This window comes from Myxine glutinosa, chromosome 1 (assembly GCF_964187855.1).
Source record: "Myxine glutinosa chromosome 1, kmMyxGlut1.1, whole genome shotgun sequence".
Taxonomy (NCBI): domain Eukaryota; kingdom Metazoa; phylum Chordata; class Myxini; order Myxiniformes; family Myxinidae; genus Myxine; species Myxine glutinosa.
In genome coordinates, this window is record NC_136261.1 from 252676840 (window position 1) to 252702784 (window position 25945).

Here is a 25945-nt window from a genome sequence, read left to right on the forward strand (position 1 = left end):
CATCCACGTCGTGATGCGTCTCACCAATCCACAGCAATCTCATTTCCTGCAACAAAACAAAGAAAACACAGGTGTGGAGTCATCATCATCACCACAGGTAAGTGGCTGCGTATGGTGCGACAGGTTCATCAATCCTAACTATTTCCTAAATGACTTTAACAACTTTACACTACCCGGGGTCTTTCTCCGGCCAAACCATTGGCCCACTTACACTATGGGTTCTAAAAACCAATTCCCATTGGCCAAACTGTGGTGCTTTCCAATTTGGGGTCTCACTCCCCCGATTCATCTCCCGGTGCCCTCGCACAATTTCTGGGCTGTGGCGTGTACCTCTCCCAGCGGGTCTACCCACCTGCACACCTCCACCACTGCAGTTGCCTCCGAGCTTACCTGCTCCTTACCCTAACCTAACTACCTGGGGAAGGCCCTCTGGCGCTCTCCCCACTCGGTGCCCTCTCTGGCACTGGGCTACCCGGGTCCGTCCTCCGGATCCTCGGGCCCCACTGACACTAACGGCTCCCGGAGCCCACCTGCGGCCTCACCTGGCCGACATCCTCACAGTGGTGGAGTGCCCAACCAACTACACACACTAACAGGCTACACGCCCAGCCATTTCCACAACACTAATGCACCCATCCGCAATACCATTCTGTCACCCGCACCACAGATGCCAATATCCAACCACAATTTACCTGTACCCTCTACCTAACACTTACACTACCCGCCCCGGGTACTCGTGAAAGGGGTCCACTCTTCCCCCATCCACACCTTCGCACCATGCAAACCACTCCGTACCACTTACTCCAACTCTCTCCACACACCTGTACCTGCACACCTGTGCTCTCACACCTGGTGCCACCTGCACCCTTCTCTCCCCAAGCGCATTCGCGCTGATCCACAACACTCATTACTCACACACTGCTCCACACACCTGTCCAGTTGCACACCTGTGCAATCACACCTGTTCCATCCTCACACACACGGCATCATCTCAGCTAACTACTCCCTTCTGAAACTTGCGCTTCCCAGTCGTCCCTTTAAACTATTGCGCTCCCACGTCATTATCATCCACACTAAACTACCTGCGTCCCCACTACAGGTATCAGTCACTAACTAAACTTAACGTTACCTAATGTCATCTTCTAGGGCCCTATCAATATAACCTAACCCACCCGGGCTAGTTTTCACTGCCATACACCCCATAAGCTATTGCTCCTTTGCCCCCACATGGGAAGGGTGGCAGGGATGCCACCCTTACCCACCGGGCCCATCGCTCACTACCAATTTTGCACATCAAATTTCAACAAATCAAAAATTTGCCAATCCTACTCATCATCTGCCAATCACTACTGCCAATCCTTTGCCAATCATCAAATTTTGTTTTTCTCTAATTTTGGGGCCAAAACACTATCCTCATCACCCAGTCTCCTCACTAATGCCTCTCGGTGCGCCAATTCCTGTCCAAAGCTCTGCTTCGTACAGCCAAGCCATGAATGCGGGTTGTTCTGTGCCAGCGGCTGGACACGTCCCGCATTCGGTGCAGGGAAGGAGGTTTACCCGGGCCGAGATCCCACGCACCATCTCGGCGTGGAGCCATCCAATGTCCCGATCTCGACCTGCCGGACTGCCTCAACAAAAAGTGGTCGCCATGACGACCCTTTCTATCGGGCTGCCCGCTCCGCCTAGTGGAGCACGGACGCGGCCGTTCAAAGCGAGGCCCAGCACGCACCGAGGGCCCGATTCGGCTAAAAGTCGACCTAACCTCGAACCTGGTTACCGTCGATGCTTCACCTGGACGCTTACACCCCGCAGCCCGTTCCTTGCTCACACATCCAGCCGTGCCCATGCTCCTCGTACCTTTCCTTACACACCCAGGTACTCTCATTCCACTCACAGCCTTGGTCACACACCTGACCACCGAACACCTTGGCACACATTCGTTGGTCGCACACCTCACCAACACACCTCTTCGCGCCCCCTTCTCGGTCACCTCCTCTGTGACAATCACAGGTGTGCTCTCATTCGCACACCCAACCACGTGCCTCACCACCAACTCCAGCGTGCATTCCCACTCACGCTCTACCATTCCAGGTGTGCATCCTTTCTCACCTGTCACAACCAACTCACTCTCCTTGTCACTCTCACTACTCTCACCTCCATTCTTGACAGCGCACTCACCCTTACTCTTGACAGCGCACTCTTTCCTCATGCACCTGTCCGTCACACACCTTTCTCGTGCACACTCTCCCGTCACACCCTCTGTAACACTCACCACAGGTGGACACTCTTCCTTACTTTTGACAGCGCACTCTTTCCCCATGCACCTGTCCGTCACACACCTCTCTCGCGCACACTCTCCCGTCACACCCTCTGTAACACTTACCACACCGCGCTTCCATGTGCCCCCTCGCACACACGCTACGACCGACTCACTCTCGCCAGCACCCTCACTCCTTGGCACGCACTTTTTTCTCACACACCCCAGAGTCGGACTTTCTCGCACACCTCCTTTTTCGCACACCAGACCTGTCGCACACTTCACCAGCGGCCTCTCACGAACACCCGGGTCCATCTCGACCCCAAGCTTCTTAAATCCCCTGGCGCATCATACGCACGACCATATTGGTCACCACTTACACCGGGTCCTCTTCCTCTTCGCTTCTCCTCCATCACCTGCGAATCCCTCATCCGGTTAATGAGCACATCATCACGATCCAAACACAGACTTTGGACCAATTCTTTCATCTCCTCTTTTATCTCTTTCTTATCCCCTCTCCGTCGCTTCTTAATTTCGCTCACCCCTTCTTCCACTTCTTCTAATTTCTGCTTCACCTCTTTTATTCCCCGGTACGTCTCCTCAAGCTCGTCCTCCAAGGCTACCTTGACCGTTTCCATGTGCGTCCTCACTTGCCGGTCCTTCGTCTCCATTACCTCTACCACCTCGTCCAGCCTCGTTGTCAGTCCCTCACGTACCATCTGACATTCCCTCTTCGTCGCTACCAAGTCATCTTTTAGTTCTTTCTGTGTCGCTTTTAAACCTCCTAATACCGCAGCGTTCCTTTGAACCTGCTCCACTAACTCCGTCTGTCCCACCGTCAGCTGCTCCACCTCCTGCGTCAGGTCCTCTATGCCCCCTTGTAACTTTACAGTCCCCTTTCTCACCTCCTTCTCCATGCGCTCCTTACAGTGCCTCACCTCCTCGCGCACTCCTCCGACCTCCTCACTCACTCCTCTTCTGATCTCCTCTCCCATCACTTGCATCTCCTGCCCAGATGCCACCCTCATCTGCTCCATTTCCTCCCTGTGAGCATCCAGTTTGGTTTCTACCCCCATTCTGACCCCCTCTATCTGCTGCCCCATTTGTTTAACTTCCCTTTCCGCTTGGTCCCTCATGTCCCTCAATTTGCCTTCCATGGTGTTTTCTAACCCCTCTAACCCTTTTTGCATCCCTTCCATTTGATTCTCTTGAGCGGCCATTCTGTTTTCTACCCCCATTAACCCCTCCTGTATTTCCCCTAATCTATTGTCTAATTTCCCAAATTTCTCGTCTAATCCCTTAAAATTATTGTCTAACCCCTCACCGGTACCCCTCGCTTCGTCCCTCATTACCCCCATTTCGTTTCCCATTACCCCCAATTGCTCATTCTGAGCCTCCATCCGGTTCCCCATTTGTCCCATACTGCTTTTCAAACCTCTAATTTGGTCTCCCAATTGCTCACCCATTTGTTCCATAAGGGCCCTCATTTGCAGGAGGAAAAGGTTCGAATCCACCAGGGGCGCTGCCACGGTCGCGGGCGCCGCGACCAGCGAGGCGCCATTTTGTGCGTCTGCTACCCTCGCTGCTTCGCTCTCCTCACGTCCCTCAATTTGGTCCTGGACCGACCCTGCCTCACTCTCCTCTACCGGACCCCAGCTGTCTTGATCCGCCATAGCGCGACTTTCAAAATTCGGGTTTTTATTTCCGTAAAACAAATCAAATTTCGCCGTTATAATTTCGAGCGCGTAAAACGCGCTCCGGATCGAATTCTACCTCCCCAACACCAATTGTTACCCTAGTGGTACAATTGGTGTTCCAAAATTTGGGCTAAATGAATTTAGTCCCAGGTCCGAATCCGACACTCCTGACACCAATTGTTACCGACACGACTTTGATGTTATGGTGGGCCGAGCGGAATGGCCGCCGTGTCCGCACAAGTTACCCGATTATACTCGAACGTTGCCGAGTCGCGCTACGCTAAATCGATGAAGGAAAAGGACACAACGGCTGGGATTAAAATGACACGACACCAGGGATACGGTTCTCAAGACCTCCGGAGGAGGTTATATTAGGGCTGAAGGTCAGATTACAACGACAAGAGGGACAGCATAGAAAGGCAGGCACTTAGACACACTCTTATATTAGCCCCGACAGACGACAGATAAACGGGACAAAACTGACTCACACGGGGATTGATGGCAAGGAGGGGCAGGTCTTCGATGGCTCAAGGTGCACCTTGGCTCAGGGGCAAAATCGACCCGGTCCAGTCCAAAGATGCGGGAGGTCTCACTCAGCGCTTGGAGGTGGTGACTTGTCTTCTCAAGCTGGGGGCGCATCTCACGTCACGTCCGGTAAGTCGCCGCGTATATCCGGCGGGGAGTGACACGCCCTCGGCTCGTTAGCTCAGCCCCAGATGGAATCGGCCCGTTGCTTCTCATTGGGTGCGTGCGGGGGGGTTACCGGCTCCGCCCTTGACGAGGGGCTGACAGGGAGCCCCTTCGTGGTAACCCCGTCGGAGCGCATGGTCAATGGCGGCTAACCGAGCCGGTGTGAGGACGCACACTCCCCCGCGCCGCGCCGCCCCCAGTCTCCTCTGTTGTTGTAGTTGTAGTTGTAGTTGTTGTTGTTGTTTCATGGGGAAGATGGGAGGAGGTAAGGGGAGGTCCTAAACTCACTACTGGTGCCATACGATCACATTCTGGTGCAATGAAGAGTCAGAATTAATGGAAACGAGTCCTTAACTGACATAGACTAAGAATAACTAGCAAGATGTACTATAGTTGTCTACGTGAGATGCGGTGAACCTGGGCACGACATTTAATGGGGGAAAAAGGGGAAGGTCGGTTCTACAGAGTGTTATTTACAGGCAATGGGACTAGGGAATGGGGGATTGGGGATAGTTGGGGAGTATTGGGGAAATAGGGGAGTATTTACAAGCGGATATTGAGGCCAAGTCCCATATCCGCAACAATATATATACACACACAAACACACTCACACACACATATATATATATACATACATACACACACACACACAAATATACACACACACACACACACACAATATATATACACACACAAACAAACACACACACACAAACATACAAAGAAAAAAAAACACACAAATACACACACACACACACACACACACACACACACACACACACACACACACACACACACACACACACACACACACACACACACACGCAAAAAAACATACACACACACACACACACACACACACGGTTTGTTTCCGATGAGGCCAAATCTAATTTTTTGAGTGTGAAATCTGTTTAGAGTCCGATGGAACTAGAAGCGCTGAAGCTGCAAACGATTGGAAGCGATAAATAAGCGAGGCGAACAGCGCAAAGCCAGCAGTGCGAAGCAGAGAGCACGACGTAAAAAGATGTGAAGTCGATAAACATAGAAGCGAGAAGCATACGTGAAGCAAATAGCACGAATCGAGAAGCAGATAACGACAAGCTACAAAAGAGATAACAAGAAGCAATAAAGCAGATAACGAGAATATAGAAGGAAAAAGCAAGAAACAAGAAGCAGACCTGAAACGGATAGTAAGAAGCGAGAAGCAGACGTGAAGCAGTTAGCGGCAAGTGAGAAGCAGATGTGACGTGAGAAGCTGTAAATCGGAAGCAAGCCCTGCGGGACGCGCGGGAAGCCCCGTAGCGAGTGGTGTTCGATGGCGAAGCCGTTTGAAGCACTGACGGCGTGAGGAGCCGCTGTGCCCGGAACAGGTCGAGACGAGGAGAGGGCGAACGGGTCGTGGGGCTCCATCCTGCTGGGGCTGAAGGGAGGAGTCGCTTAGCAAGAGGCAGCGAGGCCGCATCTAGACTTTCTCGGGCATCATGATCCCTTGTGCGGCCCGCATGGCCCAGTGACCTGAAACGACCGGACTAGCGACGAGTCCGACCGAGTCTGTCCACACGTCCCTCAGTCCCCGTGCGTGCGTCTCCCATCCGCCATTCTTTCCGCGCGTCTTCTCCGACACACGTACGGGCGCCATGGCGGACACCAGGAGGAGGGTGAAGCTGTACGCTCTCAACGAAGAGCGCCAGTGGGACGACCGGGGGACTGGCCATGTGTCCTCGTCCTACGTGGAGAGACTCAAGGGGATGTCCTTGCTGGTCCGAGCCGAGGCAGACGGTGCGTTCGAGTTCCGTAGCTGTTTCCCGGAACCTTGGACTAGCCGAGATTGGACTAGGCCGCAGTTGGATAACTTAGTGAGGCGAGCGGTTTTCATTGTAATTTATTATTAATACGATCTTTCCGCCATTAACGTGTCGTAGTTATGACGTTCAAATCGTTAATCTGATTTGTTTTCATACCATGTGGACAACCTTACCGATCTCATTATTTTGTTATATTAATAGGTTGATAACTCTGATCCTGATAACCTCCAGATGATAGTTCTCATTGCGTTGACTCTGTGTGAGCTGCTTGTTCCGTTGACTTCGTGTGAGCTGCTTGTTCCGTTGACTCTGTGAGCTGCTTGTTCCGTTGACTAAGTGTGAGCTGCTTGTTCCGTTGACTCGGTGTGAGCTGCTTGTTCCGCTGACTGTGTGAGCTGCTTGTTCCGCTGACTGTGTGAGCTGCTTGTTCCGCTGACTGTGTGAGCTGCTTGTTCCGTTGACTTGGTGTGAGCTGCTTGTTCCGTTGACTTGGTGTGACTGTTCCGTTGACTTGGTGTGAGCTGCTTGTTCCGTTGACTTGGTGTGAGCTGCTTGTTCCGTTGACTAAGTGTGAGCTGCTTGTTCCGTTGACTCGGTGTGAGCTGCTTGTTCCGTTGACTCGGTGTGAGCTGCTTGTTCCGTTAACTCGGTGTGAGCTGCTTGTTCCGCTGACTGTGTGAGCTGCTTGTTCCGCTGACTGTGTGAGCTGCTTGTTCCGCTGACTTGGTGTGAGCTGCTTGTTCCGTTGACTTGGTGTGACTGTTCCGTTGACTTGGTGTGAGCTGCTTGTTCCGTTGACTTGGTGTGAGCTGCTTGTTCCGTTGACTTGGTGTGACTGTTCCGTTGACTTGGTGTGAGCTGCTTGTTCCGTTGACTTCGTGTGAGCTGCTTGTTCCATTGACTTCGTGTGAGCTGCTTGTTCCGTTGACCGTGTGAGCTGCTTGTTCCGTTGACCGTGTGAGCTGCTTGTTCCGTTGACTTCGTGTGAGCTGCTTGTTCCGTTGACTCTGTGAGCTGCTTGTTCCGTTGACTAAGTGTGAGCTGCTTGTTCCGTTGACTCAGTGTGAGCTGCTTGTTCCGCTGACTGTGTGAGCTGCTTGTTCCGCTGACTTGGTGTGAGCTGCTTGTTCCGTTGACTTGATGTGACTGTTCGGTTGACTTGGTGTGAGCTGCTTGTTCCGTTGACTTGGTGTGAGCTGCTTGTTCCGTTGACTTGGTGTGACTGTTCCGTTGACTTAGTGTGAGCTGCTTGTTCCGTTGACTTCGTGTGAGCTGCTTGTTCCGTTGACTTCGTGTGAGCTGCTTGTTCCGTTGACTCTGTGAGCTGCTTGTTCCGTTGACTAAGTGTGAGCTGCTTGTTGCGTTGACTCAGTGTGAGCTGCTTGTTCCGCTGACTGTGTGAGCTGCTTGTTCCGTTGACTTCGTGTAAGCTGCTTGTTCCGTTGACTTCGTGTGAGCTGCTTGTTCCATTGACTCTGTGAGATGCTTGTTCCGTTGACTAAGTGTGAGCTGCTTGTTCCGTTGACTCAGTGTGAGCTGCTTGTTCCGCTGACTGTGTGAGCTGCTTGTTCCGTTGACTTGGTGTGAGCCGCTTGTTCCGTTGACTTGGTGTGAGCTGCTTGTTCCGTTGACTTGGTGTGAGCTGCTTGTTCCGTTGACTTGGTGTGAGCTGCTTGTTCCGTTGACTCGGTGTAAGCTGCTTGTTCGGTTGTCTGTGTGAGCTGCTTGTTCTGTTTAATCGGTGTGAGCTGCTTGTTCCGTTGAATCGGTGTGAGCTGCTTGTTATGGCTGACTGTGTGAGCTGCTTGTTCCATTGACTTCGTGTGAGCTGCTTGTTCCGTTGACTTCGTGTGAGCTGCTTGTTCCATTGACTCTGTGAGATGCTTGTTCCGTTGACTAAGTGTGAGCTGCTTGTTCCGTTGACTCAGTGTGAGCTGCTTGTTCCGCTGACTGTGTGAGCTGCTTGTTCTGTTGACTTGGTGTGAGCTGCTTGTTCCGTTGACTTGGTGTGAGCTGCTTGTTCCGTTGACTTGGTGTGAGCTGCTTGTTCCGTTGACTCGGTGTAAGCTGCTTGTTCGGTTGTCTGTGTGAGCTGCTTGTTCTGTTTAATCGGTGTGAGCTGCTTGTTCCGTTGACTTGGTGTGAGCTGCTTGTTCCGTTGACTCTGTGTGAGCTGCTTGTTCCGTTGACTCGGTGCGAGCTGCTTGTTCCGTTGACTGTGTGAGCTGCTTGTTCCGTTGACTCGGTGTGGGCTGCTTGTTCCGTTGACTCGGTGTGGGCTGCTTGTTCCGTTGACTCGGTGTGAGCTGCTTGTTCCGTTGACTCGGTGTGGGCTGCTTGTTCCGTTGACTCGGTGTGGGCTGCTTGTTCCGTTGACTCGGTGTGAGCTGCTTGTTCGGTTGACTGTGTGAGCTGCTTGTTCTGTTTAATCGGTGTGAGCTGCTTGTTCCATTGACTTGGTGTGAGCTGCTTGTTCCGTTGACTCTGTGTGAGCTGCTTGATCCGTTGACTCGGTGTGAGCTGATTGTTCCGTTGACTCTGTGTGAGCTGCTTGTTACATTGACTCGGTGCGAGCTGCATTTCCTTGAATTTGTGGGAGCTGCTTGTTCTCGACTCATTGTGAGCTGCATCTTCCGTTGACTCTGTGCGAGCTGCTTGTTCCGTTGACTCTGTGTGAGCTCCTTGTTCCGTTGACTCGGTGTGAGCTGCTTGTTCCGTTGACTCGGTGTGAGCTGCTTGTTCCGTTGACTCGGTGTGAGCTGCTTGTTCCGTTGACTCGGGGTGAGATGCTTGTTCCGTTGACCCGGTGTGAGATGCTTGTTCCGTTGATTCTGTGTGAGCTGCTTGTTCTTGAATTGGTGTGAGCTGCTTTTCTGTTGAAAGCTGCTTGCACTGTTCCAAAATCCTTGTGTTTGAATCCGTGCAAGCTGCTTGTTCCGTTCACTCGATGTGAGCTACTTGCTCTGTTGAGTCGATGCAAGATGCTTATTATTGACTCGGTGTGCGATGCTTGTTTCTTTGCAAGTTGCTTGTTCCATTGTCTCGGTGTGAGCTGCTTGTTCTGTTGTCTCGGTGTGAGATGCATGTTCTGTTGTCTCGGTGTGAGATAGTTGTTCTTGAATCGGTGTGAGCTGCTTGTTCTGTTGACTCGATGCGAGTTGCTTATTCTTGACTCGGTGTGAGCTGCTTGTTTCTTTGCGAGTTGCTTGTTCCATTGACTTGGTGCTAGCTGCTTCCATTGATTTGGTGCGATATGCTGGTTCCATTGACTCGGTGTGAGATGCTTGTTCTGTTGACTCGGTGTGAGATGCTTGTTCCGTTTTCTCAGTGTGAGATGCTTGTTCCGTTGACTCGGTTTGAGATGCTTCTTCCGTTGACTCGGGGTGACATGCTTGTTCTTGAATCAGTGTGAGCTGCTTGTTCGATGGACTATGTGCAAGGTGGTTTTTCTTGAATCGGTGTGAGTTGCTTGCTCCGTTGACTCTGTGAGCTGCTTCTTCAATTGACTCGGTTCGAGGTGCTTGTTCTTGAATTGGTGCGAGCTGCTTGTACCGTTCCAAGCTACTTGTACGCCTGTGTTTGAATGGGTGCAAGCTGCTTGTACTGTTGACTCGGCTTGAGATGCTTGTTCTTGAATCAGTGTGAGATGCTTTTTTCCCTTGACTTATTGCGAGCTGCTTGTTATGTTGACTTATTGCGGGCTGCTTGTTCAATTGACTCTGTGTGATCTGCTTGCTCCATTGACTTGGTGCGAGCTGCTTTTTCCATTGAATCGGTTTGTGCTGCTTGTAATGTTGACTCGGTTTCAGCTGCTTCTTATGTTGACTCGGTGTGAGCTGCTTGTTCTTGAAATGGTGCAAGCTGCTTGTGCCGTTCCAAGATTCTTGTGTTTGAATCTGTGCAAGCTGCTTGTTCTGTTAACTCGGTGTGAGATGCTTGTTCTTGAATCGGTGTCAGATCCTTTTTCAGTTGATGCGGTGCAAGCTGCTTGTTCCATTGATTCAGTGTGAGCTGCTTGTTCTGTTGACTCGTTGCAAGCTGATTGTTCCGCTGACTCGATGTGACCGACTTGTTCCATTGACTTGGTGCGAGCTGCTTGTTCGGTTGACTCAGTGCGAGCTGCTTGTTCAGTTGACTCGGTGCGAGCTGCTTGTTCAGTTGACTCGGTGCGAGCCCGCTTGTTCGGTTGACTTGGTGCGAGACTGCTTGTTCAGTTGACTTGGTGTGAGCGGCTTCTTCGGTTGACTTGGTGTGAGCTGCTTGTTCTTGACTCATTGCGAGCTCCTTGTTCCGTTGAATGGATGCAATCTACTTGTTCCGTTGACTCGGTGCGAGATGCTTGTTCCGTTGACTCGGTGCGAGCTGCTTGTTCCGTTGACTCGGTGCGAGCTGCTTGTTCCATTGACTCTGTGCGAGCTGCTTGTTCGGTTGATTCGGCGCGAGCTGCTTGTTCGGTTGACTCGGTGCGAGCTGCTTGTTCGGTTGACTCGGTGTGAGCCGCTTGTTCGGTTGACTCGGTGTGAGCCGCTTGTTCGGTTGACTCGGTGCGAGCTGCTTGTTCGGTTGACTTGGTGCGAGCTGCTTATTTTAGACTCATTGTGAGCCTTTGTTGTTTGTTGTTGTGAGCTGCTTGTTCCTTTGACTCGGTGCGAGCTGCTTGTTCTCGACTCATTGCAAGGTGCCTGTTCCATTTGGGCGGGTCATACTCAGGTGCCAAAATGAATCTGAAGGAAATCATAACATGAGGGGTGTCTATATTATGTGTTTTTTTATGGAGAATTCAAATATGAGTTTATTTTTTGGATAGGATAACTCTAACCTACATCAATTTGTATTTCTAAATTGCCAATTTTACCCTTTCGAACCCCTTTATAAGATACTAGCTGAGGTACCCGGCTTCGCCCGGGTTGAATAAGAATAATACAAATATATGATGAAAAGAACATGTATATTTTAGAGCAATATCACAGTACATTTCCTACATGACGTTTTTTCAATTTTCAATTTCTCAAAACCTCTGGGTATACAACATTTCTGGTTTTCTTACTTGGTGCCAAGACATAAAGATTGCTTGGTTTTCCAACCCTCGAGCAGCCTACGTACAGCTGGCCATGGGCAAACACTTGTTTGTTCTTGAAGTTCAGGCCTACTTGAAGTTCAGGCCTACAACCTTCATTGATTGCCCCTGCTCCCTGTTGATGGACATAGCAAAACATAGCCTGATGGGGGAACTGAATCCTCTTGAAGGAGAATGGAAGGTCAGGTGGAATAAGTGGTATCCTTGGAATGAATACTTTCTCTCCTCTGTATTGTCCTGAGAGGATGGTTGCCTCTAGGACATGCGGCATCATTTGCTAGATTGCCAATCGTGTTCCATTACACAGCTTTGGTGGATCAAGATTCCTTTGAAGTATGATTGGTGCTCCCACCTTGAGAATCAACCTGTGTGTTGGGAGTCCTTGAGGCTGACGACTGTTGAGAAACTCAGTTGAGAGGTTTACTGCCTGATCTTCATGTCACTTTGTCAAGAGAATCATAATTTATTTCATGACCGGGCAGCGAACGTCATTATGTGCGACATTACGTCACTCCTACGGACGTGAAAACATTTGTTTTCCTTCAAAATATATTTAAAATAAATAAAATAGTACATAAATTAACAATAAAAGAAGCTAAAAAACAATTTAAAATACAATAAAAAGCACATTAAAAATATATAAAAATGTACGTACAGTATACTGTACGTATGCGCAACTGCTGATTCTCATTCAAAACGGAGGCGACGTACAGTATTCCTTTACTGTGTCTGTGTTAGCCATGGGTCCGAAGAAGGATAATGCTAGTGTTTCCAAGCGTAATGTGGTTACGATGGACGATAAGGTAAATCTGATTAAAAGGTATGGAAAAGGTGGAAAAGTGTCGGTGATAGCGCATAGACCTTGTCGTGAATCGGAACCGCAATGCGTCATGGGATCGGAAAGGGGCAATAGCGCCGCCACAAACTACACCATGGAATTGCAGCTGGCCGGTTTTTTAAACCATTGATATTAAAATAAAAAGTAGCCTATAACCACCGGAATTTTATGCTGATTCCGAATCTGTGTCTAAAACTTTTCTCCGGTGTGTAGTTCTTGAGTTATAAGCGGACATCCAGACAGACAGACAGACAGACACACACACACACACACACACACACACACACACACACACACACACACACACACACTCCTCCTTTATTTATATAGATTAAAAGATATAAGGGAAATCATTCATCCTAGCCGAAACCCGTGGAACATCCACGGAAGGGAGGATGTGGTGTATGGATAGAGTGTACCATTATGGATGGCATAGGGGATTTGCTTGTCCGAGTAAGAGTTAGGAAGAAAGATGAGAATGAAGAGTGCGTATATGAACAACGATCGCCGACACCGGCACAAATGCATGCTCTGGATTGTCCACTTAGTGGACAGCTTGCTTTCGCCTTCACCTGTCCAATCAGCGGACGGCTTGCTTCGCCTTCGCCCAGCAGACGCCAATACGATGGCGTCGTAAGATGGCGTCGTATCGGCAGTTAATCGGATCCTTTTGGGCCCCAACATCGGCTAATTCAGATTTTTCGAGTATGGCTGTACGTGATAAACAAAGAGCGTGGTTCGTAGATCGTAAATCCATTAGTGCCGTGGGCATCGGGTCACTGGGTGCGGCGTAAAAGGGATAACAAAGTCGAGTCCTTACGGTATTATTATATAGATTGACACAGCCAAATCAAATGTACATATTTATTAACAGGTGAACTGCATGTATATCACTGGTTACAATTACAAAGATCAATCTCCTTACTTCTTGAACTTTACCAGGTTGCACAAGTCCTGCTTTGACTCATTCTTGGACATCAGCCTCCTGCTGGTCTCCTGAGCCCTGATGCCTCCATCCCTCTTTTCCTGTGAGAAGTACTTAGCAGAAGCCTCAGACACCATTTTAACAACCCTCTCAATGCTTTGTGTGTGGCAAGGCCAGTTGAGCACCTCCATGGGGGTGTTGATGAAGTTCTTCACCTCCGAGGTGCTTAGGGAGCAGGTGAGAGGTGGCTCTGACACACCTTCTGACCAGCTGATCAAGTTACCAATGCTGGAAGCATCACAGTTGATGTCAGGTGTCTTTCTGGTCCTGACAGAGGAGTCCCCCAGCTGAGTGTCTGGGTCCCCCTCTCCCCTGATGGCCAGGATTCTCTCCACCCCCTCAGTCCTCTCCTTCTGATCCTCAGAGCACAGCAGTGTTTGGAGGATGGCTTCACTGTGGGCATACTAAGCAGATCTTCTCACAGTCGGCATCACAAGGTCCAGCACCTCCTTCCTCTGGGACTTGAAGCAGTCCAGCTGAAACAAGATGTGCCTAGGCCCTTCGATCCAGGAGTGCTTTACTTTCACGTTGAACCAACATGGATAATACACTCCAATAATGAATTGCAGATTCTTCCGGTTCTTTCCTTTCAGTCCATGCTTTGACACCCAGAGCCTGAGAAGTCTGTTCGCTGTGGTGAGCCAACGGCTGTGGTTTACTGGTCCAATCTCCACTAGAGCCAGCCTTGCAGGAAGCACTCCATCCCTGATTGCACAGACAATTTTATAGCCATAGTATTGATCAGTTGAGAGATCTTCAATGGCCTTGTCAGACAGCTTGATCAGTGGAGGGCCAACAAAGATCCGGGTGAAGTTTGGATTGATATCCAAGTCTGTAGCAGAAGCAAGGAGCTTTCCTATTGGCCCGGAAAATGTGTTGTCTGACAGAGTAGGGCCATCAAGGTGAACAATGAGATGGTGCAGGGGAAGTTCACCAGTGTGCAGGTTGCACACCAACCAGACCAGCTTTCTCCCCAGGTGCAGCTCCAGTTTCCGCATTACTTCAGCTTTCACACCAGTGTTGACATTTGTTGAGTCTCCTCCAATGGCCCACAAGGTCTTATCAAAACCCCTCTCTTTCAGCCAGGCAAACAGGACCTTAGCAATCTGCTCCGCATGTGACTCCTCTTTAGTTGCTTTCTCTGGGGTAAAGTGGAACAGATAGTAGCTACCAGGCTCACTAACAACACTATAGTGTTCTTCCTTGATCTTTGCAGGAAATGATTGGGCACTGCCCTCAGCTTCCATCATCACATTGGTCAGGTCAATCCGCCCATCAAAGAGGATGTAGGAGATCCCCCCCTCCTCCCTGCACTTCTCATCAAACTCTTCCCCCAGCTCTGTCATCAACTTCTCCTGTGCTCTATTGACCTTGTTCTTATCAATCACTTTACTTGTATTGTCTTCTGTGATGATTCCTGCATCAATCAGAGCTGCAGTTGCTATCGCTGCAGTTGGCCTCAGCCCTATACTATGCCATACCTTACACTAGCAAGGGCAATGTTTGGAATCTCATCATAGTTTTTCTGGACCTTTGCTGAAGCTGCAGGCTCAGTGTCAGTTTCAGGGAAGAGCCCAACTTCAGTGACAAACTCATCTTCAGCACCACTTCTCTCCAATTCCAGATCCTCATCACCATCTGACAAAAATCTCTCAACATCCTTCCTGGCTGCCTTATCTGCTGCTGCAGCATTTTCCTCCTTGCTCCTTCTCCTTTTCTCTGCATTCTTTTTCTTTTCCTGCCTTTCCAATGTCCTCACCTGTCTCTTGTGCTCTGGCAGATCAGGGCTCCCCATTTGGTGGGGTCCTTTACTTCCAGCCTTCTCTTTCTGTCCCTTGATGTAGGCAAGATCTTTCACAGGAATCATTTTCTCTCTGCTGCAGGAACAGTTAATGTGGGCTTGGATCACACAGCCCTCACCGGCCTCACAGCCTCCCCCCTCACAACTGGTAATCTGACACTTGCAAGTCAAAATATCAAATAACTTGTCTAACTTGACAATGAACCTCTCTTTGGCATCAAGTTTGCCCTTCCCAAGAGAAAACTTCACTGCCTGATTCCAGACCTCCTTGAGCTTGGACATGATGGTCACCTTTTCATTGATAACAGGAGGCTTGAAAAGAGCATTAGCTTTGCTCCACTGACAAATCAGACCAGGGTAGATGTCAGACACGAGCTGGTCCACTGGGTAGTTCCTCCTGTCATCTTCACTTTGCTCCCTCAAGTAGATGCCATACCTCAGGATATCCCTCACAGTTGGCAGTTCAGACACCAACAGCTCCTGCCCAGTGCCAACAAGATTACTTAAATGAGAACTTGATTTCATCCTTGTTCTGACTTGAGCCATTTTTAGTAGTTCACACTGAAATAAAAACAATAATACACAGGTAAGTATCCACTACAGACAAATATTAAGGTATTACACAGGTATTACAGAAAACCATCAAAATATTCACTTCACAGGTCACAATTTTCCTTCACATGTAACTCAGGCTAGCAATAGGTAAGTACACAAATCAATTAACAAATATAATATAAAACAAGGTAATTTACATCTAAAATTATTATCTATTTGTTCCTCAGGTTCCTAATCAAAAACGTACTTACTGGCAATGCCATAAGAAGAGAAGAGAAGACGGATGGATAAGGATTGCCAACCTCCTCAACATCGAGCTTTCAGCAACAAGATGGCTACAACTGCCGTCCCAACAGGAAGTTACCAAAATAAAAGCCCGAACTTCAAAATAAAAAACGTCTCTTTTTTCCAGAAGAATAGCAAAATAATCAAAAATTTAATAATAATCAACTGCAAATTGATGTAGGTTAGGGTTATCAGAATTTTAAAAAACCTCAGATTTGTGTTCTACACACCAAAATACGTAATATGAACACCCCTCTTGATTGATTTACAAACAAAAAAAAAAACTATGGCCCGCCCTATATGTTCCATTGACTCATTATGAGCTGCTTGTTCTGTTGAATTGGTGTGAGCTGCTTGTTCCGTTGACTCGATGCGAGCTGCTTTTTCGGTTGACTTGGTGTGAGATGCTTCTTCTCGACTCGTTGTGAGCTGCTTGTTCCGCTGACTAGTTGTGAGCTGCTTGTTCCGCTGACTAGTTGTGAGCTGCTTGTTCCGCTGACTAGTTGTGAGTTGCTTGTTCCGCTGACTAGTTGTGAGCTGCTTGTTCCACTGACCGTTGCGAGCTGCTTGTTCCGTTGACTTGGTGTGAGCTGCTTGTTCCGTTGACTTGGTGTGAGCTGATTGTTCCGTTGACTCGGTGTGAGCTGCTTTTTCCGTTGACTCGGTGTGAGCTGATTGTTCCGTTGACTTGGTGTGAGCTGCTTGTTCCGTTGACTCTGTGCGAGCTGCTTGTTCCGTTGACTCTGTGCGAGCTGCTTGTTCCGTTGACTTAGTGTGAGCTGCTTGTTCCGTTGACTCTGTGTGAGCTGCTTGTTCCGTTGACTCTGTGTGAGCTGCTTGTTCCATTGACTCAGTGCGAGCTACATTTCCTTGAATTTGTGGGACCTGCGTGTTCTCGACTCATTGTGAGCTGCTTGTTCCGTTGACTCTGTGCGAGCTGCTTCTTCAATTTACTCGGTTCGAGGTGCTTGTTCTTGAATTGGTGCGAGCTGCTTTTACTGTTCCAAGCTGCTTGTACGCCTGTGTTTGAATGGGTGCAAGCTGCTTGTACTGTTGACTCGGCTTGAGATGCTTGCTCTTGAATCAGTGTGAGATGCTTTTTTCCGTTGACTTATTGCGAGTTGCTTGTTATGTTGACTTATTGCGAGTTGCTTGTTATGTTGACTTATTGCGAGCTGCTTGTTATGTTGACTTATTGTGGCTGCTTGTCATGTTGACTTTTTGTGAGCTGCTTGTTCAATTGACTGTGTGATCTGCTTGTTCCGTTGACCGTGTGAGCTGCTTGTTCCGTTGACTTCGTGTGAGCTGCTTGTTCCGTTGACTCTGTGAGCTGCTTGTTCCGTTGACTAAGTGTGAGCTGCTTGTTGCGTTGACTTCGTGTAAGCTGCTTGTTCCGTTGACTTCGTGTGAGCTGCTTGTTCCATTGACTCTGTGAGATGCTTGTTCCGTTGACTAAGTGTGAGCTGCTTGTTCCGTTGACTCAGTGTGAGCTGCTTGTTCCGCTGACTTCGTGTGAGCTGCTTGTTCCGTTGACTCTGTGAGCTGCTTGTTCCGTTGACTAAGTGTGAGCTGCTTGTTGCGTTGACTTCGTGTAAGCTGCTTGTTCCGTTGACTTCGTGTGAGCTGCTTGTTCCATTGACTCTGTGAGCTGCTTGTTCCGTTGACTTGGTGTGAGCCGCTTGTTCCGTTGACTTGGTGTGAGCTGCTTGTTCCGTTGACTTGGTGTGAGCTGCTTGTTCCGTTGACTTGGTGTGAGCTGCTTGTTCCGTTGACTCGGTGTAAGCTGCTTGTTCGGTTGTCTGTGTGAGCTGCTTGTTCTGTTTAATCGGTGTGAGCTGCTTGTTCCGTTGAATCGTTGTGAGCTGCTTGTTATGGCTGACTGTGTGAGCTGCTTGTTCCGTTGACTTCGTGTGAGCTGCTTGTTCCGTTGACTTCGTGTGAGCTGCTTGTTCCATTGACTCTGTGAGATGCTTGTTCCGTTGACTAAGTGTGAGCTGCTTGTTCCGTTGACTCAGTGTGAGCTGCTTGTTCCGCTGACTGTGTGAGCTGCTTGTTCCGTTGACTTGGTGTGAGCTGCTTGTTCCGTTGACTTGGTGTGAGCTGCTTGTTCCGTTGACTTGGTGTGAGCTGCTTGTTCCATTGACTCGGTGTAAGCTGCTTGTTCGGTTGTCTGTGTGAGCTGTTTGTTCTGTTTAATCGGTGTGAGCTGCTTGTTCCATTGACTTGGTGTGAGCTGCTTGTTCCGTTGACTCTGTGTGAGCTGCTTGTTCCGTTGACTCGGTGCGAGCTGCTTGTTCCGTTGACTGTGTGAGCTGCTTGTTCCGTTGACTCGGTGTGGGCTGCTTGTTCCGTTGACTCGGTGTGGGCTGCTTGTTCCGTTGACTCGGTGTGAGCTGCTTGTTCCGTTGACTCGGTGTGGGCTGCTTGTTCCGTTGACTCGGTGTGGGCTGCTTGTTCCGTTGACTCGGTGTGAGCTGCTTGTTCCGTTGACTCAGTGTGAGCTGCTTGTTCGGTTGACTGTGTGAGCTGCTTGTTCTGTTTAATCGGTGTGAGCTGCTTGTTCCATTGACTGTGTGTGAGCTGATTGTTCCGTTGACTGTGTGAGCTGCTTGTTCCGTTGACTCTGTGTGAGCTGCTTGATCCGTTGACTCGGTATGAGCTGATTGTTCCGTTGACTCTGTGTGAGCTGCTTGTTCCATTGACTCGGTGCGAGCTGCATTTCCTTGAATTTGTGGGAGCTGCTTGTTCTCGACTCATTGTGAGCTGCATCTTCCGTTGACTCTGTGCGAGCTGCTTGTTCCGTTGACTCTGTGTGAGCTCCTTGTTCCGTTGACTCGGTTTGAGCTGCTTGTTCCGTTGACTCGGTGTGAGCTGCTTGTTCCGTTGACTCGGTGTGAGCTGCTTGTTCCGTTGACTCGGGGTGAGATGCTTCTTCCGTTGACCCGGTGTGAGATGCTTGTTCCGTTGATTCTGTGTGAGCTGCTTGTTCTTGAATTGGTGTGAGCTGCTTTTCTGTTGAAAGCTGCTTGCACTGTTCCAAAATCCTTGTGTTTGAATCCGTGCAAGCTGCTTGTTCCGTTCACTCGATGTGAGCTACTTGCTCTGTTGAGTCGATGCAAGATGCTTATTATTGACTCGGTGTGCGATGCTTGTTTCTTTGCAAGTTGCTTGTTCCATTGTCTCGGTGTGAGCTGCTTGTTCTGTTGTCTCGGTGTGAGATGCATGTTCTGTTGTCTCGGTGTGAGATAGTTGTTCTTGAATCGGTGTGAGCTGCTTGTTCTGTTGACTCGATGCGAGTTGCTTATTCTTGACTCGGTGTGAGCTGCTTGTTTCTTTGCGAGTTGCTTGTTCCATTGACTTGGTGCTAGCTGCTTCCATTGATTTGGTGCGATATGCTGGTTCCATTGACTCGGTGTGAGATGCTTGTTCTGTTGACTCGGTGTGAGATGCTTGTTCCGTTGACTCGGTGTGACATGCTTGTTCCGTTTTCTCAGTGTGAGATGCTTGTTCCGTTGACTCGGTTTGAGATGCTTCTTCCGTTGACTCGGGGTGACATGCTTGTTCTTGAATCAGTGTGAGCTGCTTGTTCGATGGACTATGTGCAATGTAGTTTTTCTTGAATCGGTGTGAGTTGCTTGCTCCGTTGACTCTGTGAGCTGCTTCTTCAATTGACTCGGTTCGAGGTGCTTGTTCTTGAATTGGTGCGAGCTGCTTGTACTGTTGACTCGGCTTGAGATGCTTGTTCTTGAATCAGTGTGAGATGCTTTTTTCCCTTGACTTATTGCGAGCTGCTTGTTATGTTGACTTATTGCGGGCTGCTTGTTCAATTGACTCTGTGTGATCTGCTTGCTCCATTGACTTGGTGCGAGCTGATTGTTCCATTGAATCGGTTCGTGCTGCTTGTAATGTTGACTCGGTTTCAGCTGCTTCTTATGTTGACTCGGTGTGAGCTGCTTGTTCTTGAAATGGTGCAAGCTGCTTGTACCGTTCCAAGATTCTTGTGTTTGAATCTGTGCAAGCTGCTTGTTCTGTTGACTCGGTGTGAGATGCTTGTTCTTGAATCGGTGTAAGATCCTTTTTCAGTTGATTCTGTGCAAGCTGCTTGTTCCATTGGCTCGGTGCGAGCTGCTTGTTCCGTTGACTCTGTGTGAGCTGCTTGTTCCATTGACTCTGTGTGAGCTGCTTGTTCCTTTGACTCGGTGCGAGCTACATTTCCTTGAATTGGTGGGAGCTGCTTGTTCCGTTGACTTGGTGTAAGCTGATTGTTCCGTTGACTCTGTGTGAGCTGCTTGTTCCTTTGACTCGGTGCGAGCTACATTTCCTTGAATTGGTGGGAGCTGCTTGTTCTCGACTCATTGTGAGCTGCTTGTTCCGTTGACTCTGTGCGAGCTGCTTGTTTCGTTGACTCTGTGTGAGCTGCTTGTTCCGTTGACTCGGTGTGAGCTGCTTGTTCCGTTGACCCGGCGTGAGATGCTTTTTACGTTGATTCTGTGTGAGCTGCTTGTTCTTGAATTGGTGTGAGCTGCTTGTCTGTTGAAAGCTGCTTGTACTGTTCCAAAATCATTGTGTTTGAATCAGTGCAAGCTGCTTGTACTGTTCCAAAATCTTTGTGTTTGAATCAGCGCAAGCTGCTTGTTCCGTTCACTCGATGTGAGCTGCTTGCTCTGTTGAGTCGATGCAAGATGCTTATTCTGACTCGGTGTGAGATGCTTGTTTCTTTGCAAGTTGCTTGTTCCATTGACTCGGTGCGAGCTGCTTGTTCTGTTGTCTCGGTGTGAGATAGTTGTTCTTGAATCGGTGTGAGCTGCTTGTTCTGTTGACTCGATGCGAGTTGCTTATTCTTGACTCGGTGTGAGCTGCTTGTTTCTTTGCGAGGTGCTTGTTCCATTGATTTGGTGCTAGCTGCTTCCGTTGATTCGGTGTGAGATGCCTCTTCCGTTGACTCGGTGTGAGATGCTTGTTCCGTTGACTCGGTGTGACATGCTTGTTCCGTTTTCTCCGTGTGAGATGCTTGTTCCATTGACTCGGTTCGAGATACTTGTTCCGTTGACTCGGTGTGACATGATTGTTCCGTTGACTCGGGGTGACATGCTTGTTCTTGAATCAGTGTGAGCTGCTTGTTCGATGGACTATGTGGAAGGTAGTTGTTCTTGAATCGGTGTGAGTTGCTTGCTCCGTTGACTTGTTGTGAGCTGCTTGCTCTGTTGACTCGGTGCGAACTGCTTCTTCCATTGACTCGGTTTGAGGTGCTTGTTCTTGAATGGATGAGAGCTGCTTGTGCCGTTCCAAGCTACTTGTATGCCTGTGTTTGAATGGGTGCAAGGTGCTTGTGCTGTTGACTCGGCTTGAGATGCTTGTTCTTGAATCGGTGTGATGCTTTTTTCCGTTGACTTATTGCGAGTTGCTTGTTGTGTTGACTTATTGTGAGCTGCTTGTTCAATTGACTCGGTGCAGCTACATTTTCTTGAATTGGTGGCAGCTGCTTGTTCTCGACTCATTGTGAAATGCTTGTTCCGTTGACTTGGTGCGAGCTGCTTGTTCCATTGAATCGGGTCGTGCTGCTTGTAATGTTGACTCGGTTTCAGCTGCTTCTTATGTTGACTCAGTGTGAGCTGCTTGTTCTTGAAATGGTGCAAGCTGCTTGTACTATTCCAAGATTCCTGTGTTTAAATCTGTGCAAGATGCTTGTTCTGTTGACTCGGTGTGAGATGCTTGTTCTTGAATCAGTGTGAGATCCTTTTTCAGTTGATTCGGTGCAAGCTGCTTGTTCCATTGACTCGGTGTGAGCTGCTTGTTATGTTGACTCTGTGTGATCTGCTTGTTCCATTGACTCAGTGCGAGCTACTTTTTCTTGAATCGATGCGAGCTGCTTGTTCTGTTGAATCGTTGCAAGCTGATTGTTCCGTTGACTTGGTGTGAGCTGTTTGTTCCGTTGTCTCAGTGCGAGCTGCTTGTTCCGTTGACTTGGTGTGAGCTGCTTGTTCCATTGACGCGGTGCGATCTACTTGTTCCGTTGACTTATTGCGAGCTGCTGGTTCAGTGGACAATTCAATGTTCAATTCAACAATTCAATGAGTTCAGTTCAATGTGAGCCGATTGTTCCCTTGACTCGGTCGGTGCAAGCTGCTTGTTTGGTTGACTTGGTGTGAGCTTCTTGTTCTCGACTCCTTGCGAGCTGCTTGTTCTTCACTCATTGCGATATACTTGTTATTGACTCGGTGTGAGCTTCTTTTTCTGTTGACTCATTGCGAAAATCCGGGAGTTGCATATCCATTGCCTCTTTGTATAATCCCTCTTGTACTTTCCTTCAATCATCTGTTTTGTTTGTTGCATCTGCATGGCACTGGTTCCTTGTGTTTATTGTCACATTGAAAATGTTAGGTGGACAAAGAGCTGCTCGTACCGTTCCAATATGCTTGTGCTTGAATCGGTGCAAGCTGCTTGTTCTATTGACTCTGTGCCAGCTGCTTGTTCTATGCTAGGGACAGAAATCGGAATGCGGTACGACGTTTTTGGCTCTTCTAATCGATTGCCTTTCCTCAAAGGGAGAAGTCGAGTGTAGTATGTGTGTGCTGTGTGGTGTTTGGTGTGTTATATGGTGTGTTATATGGTGTGTTGTATGTGTGGTGTGTGTGTGTGTGTGAAAGAAGTTCTAACTTGTGGCTCACCTTATATCTGCATATTCTCAATGTGGGAAACTTTCTTGGTGTCCTCTGTTGTCGTGGAGAGTGATTCATAGCACATCTTGCAATATCGAAGGCCAAGGCATTGGCCAAGGCATTATATTGCCTTCAAGAAACCTAAATCATATATCCTCAAGATCTCTATGTTTAAGAGACAGTTTCAGCTCTCTAATCGTGAGGAAAAGATTTGGTGACATCTGCATGTTGTTCGAGTCTTCGCTTTAGGGCATTGTTCACTACTGCTCATGCCATTTCTGCTCCTCCCATTGACCTTAACTTCCTACAAAATCTTAAGTACGGAAGGTGAATTCTTCCTTTTCAAAAGCCGGCTGTTCCAAATTTGTTGGACCTCCATGGTACCTCAATTAGGAGCTCATTGGTTTGGCATTCCTTGATGCAGCTGTATGTACAGAGTCTACAATGAGCAATGGTAAAGGCATTCATTGAAAAGGAAGGAATGGATAAACCTCCAGTGCATACAGCTGAATATCAGGAAGTCTGAGGACATGCCAATTGAATATTTTTGTCCCCCGTCGCACAGCGGAGCGAAAGGGGGACTATGGTTTTTCCGTCCGTGCGTGCGTGTGCGTGCGTGCTTAAGCGAAGGACCGCATTCGAATTTGGTGTGTGGGTGCAACCCACGTCAAAATCCAAGATGGCCGCCACCATGTATGTCTGATGCCATGTATGTCTGAACCTTGTGAGCTGAATATCTTGAAAAATAAGCGAAGTACCAACTTCTAATTTGGTGTGTGGGTGTATCTCGGCATAAGGAAGAATGCTATTGAAAATTGGGTCGCCACGTCAAAATCCAGGATGGCCGCCACCATATATATATCTGAACCTTCTGAGCGAAATATCTTGAAAAATAAGCGAAGTACCAACTTCTAATCTGGTGTGTGGGTGTATCTAGGCACAAGCAAGAACGCTGTTTAAAATTGGGTCGCCACGTCAAAATCCAAGATGGCCACCGCCATGTATGTCTGAACCTTGTGAGATGAATATCTTGAAAAATAAGCGAAGTACCAACTTCTAATTTGGTGTGTGGGTATATTTCGGCATAAGGAAGAACGCTATTGAAAATTGGGTCGCCACGTCAAAATCCAAGATGGCCACCACCATATATATGTTTGAACCTTGTGAGCGAAATATCTCGAAAAATAAGCGAAGTACCAACTTCTAATCTGGTGTGTGGGTGTATCTAGGCACAAGGAAGAACGCTGTTTAAAATTTGGTCGCCACGTCCAAATCCAAGATGCCCGCCGCCATGTATGTCTGAACCTTGTGAGATGAATATCTTGAAAAATAAGCGAAGTACCAACTTCTAATTTGGTGTGTGGGTGTATCTCGGCATAAGGAAGAATGCTATTGAAAATTGGGTCGCCACGTCAAAATCCAAGATGGCTGCCTCCATGTATGTCTGAACCTTGTGAGCGAAATATCATTTCATAGCATGTTTTCTGCGTCCTCCACTTTGTCAACTCACATCACTTCCCCGACGGGGGACCTAGGCGTAACGCTTGTCTCCCAAAGAACACAATGGACTACTTCAGGTGCCTTATAAAATCCCAGCTGTGTTTGTGGATGGTGACCCTGAGTAATATGGGATCTCAGAGAGGATTGCAAGGAGACACCTACAGACAGTTGAACATTTGAAGGTGGTAAATGACAATGCTGAAAGGTGTGTGGCCCTTATTGATGGTTATATTGCCATCATAACGAAGAAAGAAGAACATAAACAATTCCACCTTAAAGTTGCGCAGGACCATAGAAACAGAAGCTGCTTTCCCAAGAGTAAAAAGGAAACGATATCAATGCTAAAGTGACTAACTATGCCAGGTCACAGGTGATCTTGGTACCAGGCCACTGCAGGTCAGAACTTCAACCTCATTTAGCAACCTCTAAATATGGTCCAAAATGGTTGAAATTTGACTCTTTAATTTTTACACGAACATAATATGTAGTATATATATATATATATATATATATATATATATATATATATATATATATATATATATATATATATATATATATATACATATATATTGTTACAGACACGACTTTGATGTTAAAGTGGGCCGAGCGGAATGGCCGTCGTGTCCGCACAAATTACCCGACTATACTCGACGTTGACGAAGTCGCGCGATGCTGGCTCAATAAGAAAAAGAAGACACCCGGCTGGATTACAATAACACAATACGACACCAGGGGTTCAGTTCTCAAGACCTCCGGAGGAGGTTATATTAAGGCGGAAGGTTAGATTACAACTACAAGAGGGACAGCATAGAAAGACAAGCACTTAGACACAATCTTATATTATTCCCAACAGACGACAGATAAACGGGACAAAGCTGACTCACACGGGGATTGATGGAAAGGACAGGCGGGTAGCGATGGCTCCAGGTGCACCTGGGCTCAAAGGTCAGAATCGACTCGGTCCGGTCCAGAGATGCGGGGAGGTCGCAGCGCTCGGATGGCGTCTTGTCTGCTCAAGCTGGGGGCGCATCTCTCTCAGCGCTCGCAGGTGGCTTTCCTTCTCCAAGCTGGGTGCGCATCTGACGTCACATCCGGCGCGGGGCCGCGTATATCCGGCGGGGAGTGACACGCCCTCGGCTCGTTAGCTCCGCCTCGTGGAATCGGCACGTTGCTTCTCATTGGGTGCGTGCGGGGGGTTTACCAGGCTCCGCCCTTGACGAGGAGCTGACAAGGAGCCCCTTCGTGGTAACCCCGTGGAGCGCATGGTCTATGGCGCTAATCGAGCCGGTGTGAGGACGCATCCTCCCCCGCTCCGCCGCCATCTCCTCTGTTGTTGTTGTAATTGTTGGGGAAGAAGATGGAAGGAGGTATGGGAAAGGTCCTAAACTCACTACTGATGCCATATAATCACATTCTGGTGCAACGAAGAGTCATAATTAATGGAGACGAGGCCTTAACTGACATAGAATAAGAATAACTAGGAAGATGTCCGAAAGTTGTCTACGTGTGGTGCGGTGGACCTGGGCACGACATTTAATGGGGGAATAAGGGGAAGGTCGGCTCTACTGATTGTTATTTACATGCAATGGGACTAGGGAATGGGGGATCGGGGAAAGTTGGGGAGTATTGGAGAAAATAGGGGAATATTTACAAGCGGATATGGAGGCCAAATTCCATATTCGCAACATTGCACCCTTCTCTACCCTCGGGGCGTCCCGACCCGATAAATTTTTACCTACTTTAGTGTGGCACGCAATGTAGTTCCCTCTACTATTAACTCTACCCTGAGTGCG

General features: G+C 48.5%; 2 protein-coding genes across 3 annotated transcripts in view; one reads left to right on the plus strand and one right to left on the minus strand.

The window, feature by feature from the left end:
* The window catches only part of LOC137436355 (NTPase KAP family P-loop domain-containing protein 1-like), a 73514-nt gene extending 67621 nt beyond the window's left edge, over positions 1–5893 (minus strand). Inside the window, exon 1 of the mRNA XM_068130061.2 lies at positions 5823–5893. The gene's annotated coding sequence lies outside the window, so the exon portion shown is untranslated. The remainder of the gene's footprint in view (positions 1–5822) is intronic.
* The window catches only part of LOC137436370 (serine/threonine-protein phosphatase 4 regulatory subunit 3), a 156534-nt gene continuing 136469 nt past the window's right edge, over positions 5881–25945 (plus strand). Inside the window, exon 1 of one of the 2 annotated variants that reach the window (XM_068130091.2) lies at positions 5881–6423. In XM_068130091.2, the coding sequence (XP_067986192.1) occupies positions 6282–6423 (142 nt within the window). In that variant the 5' untranslated portion in view covers positions 5881–6281. The remainder of the gene's footprint in view (positions 6424–25945) is intronic. The other variant, XM_068130098.2, reaches the window with a different exon arrangement.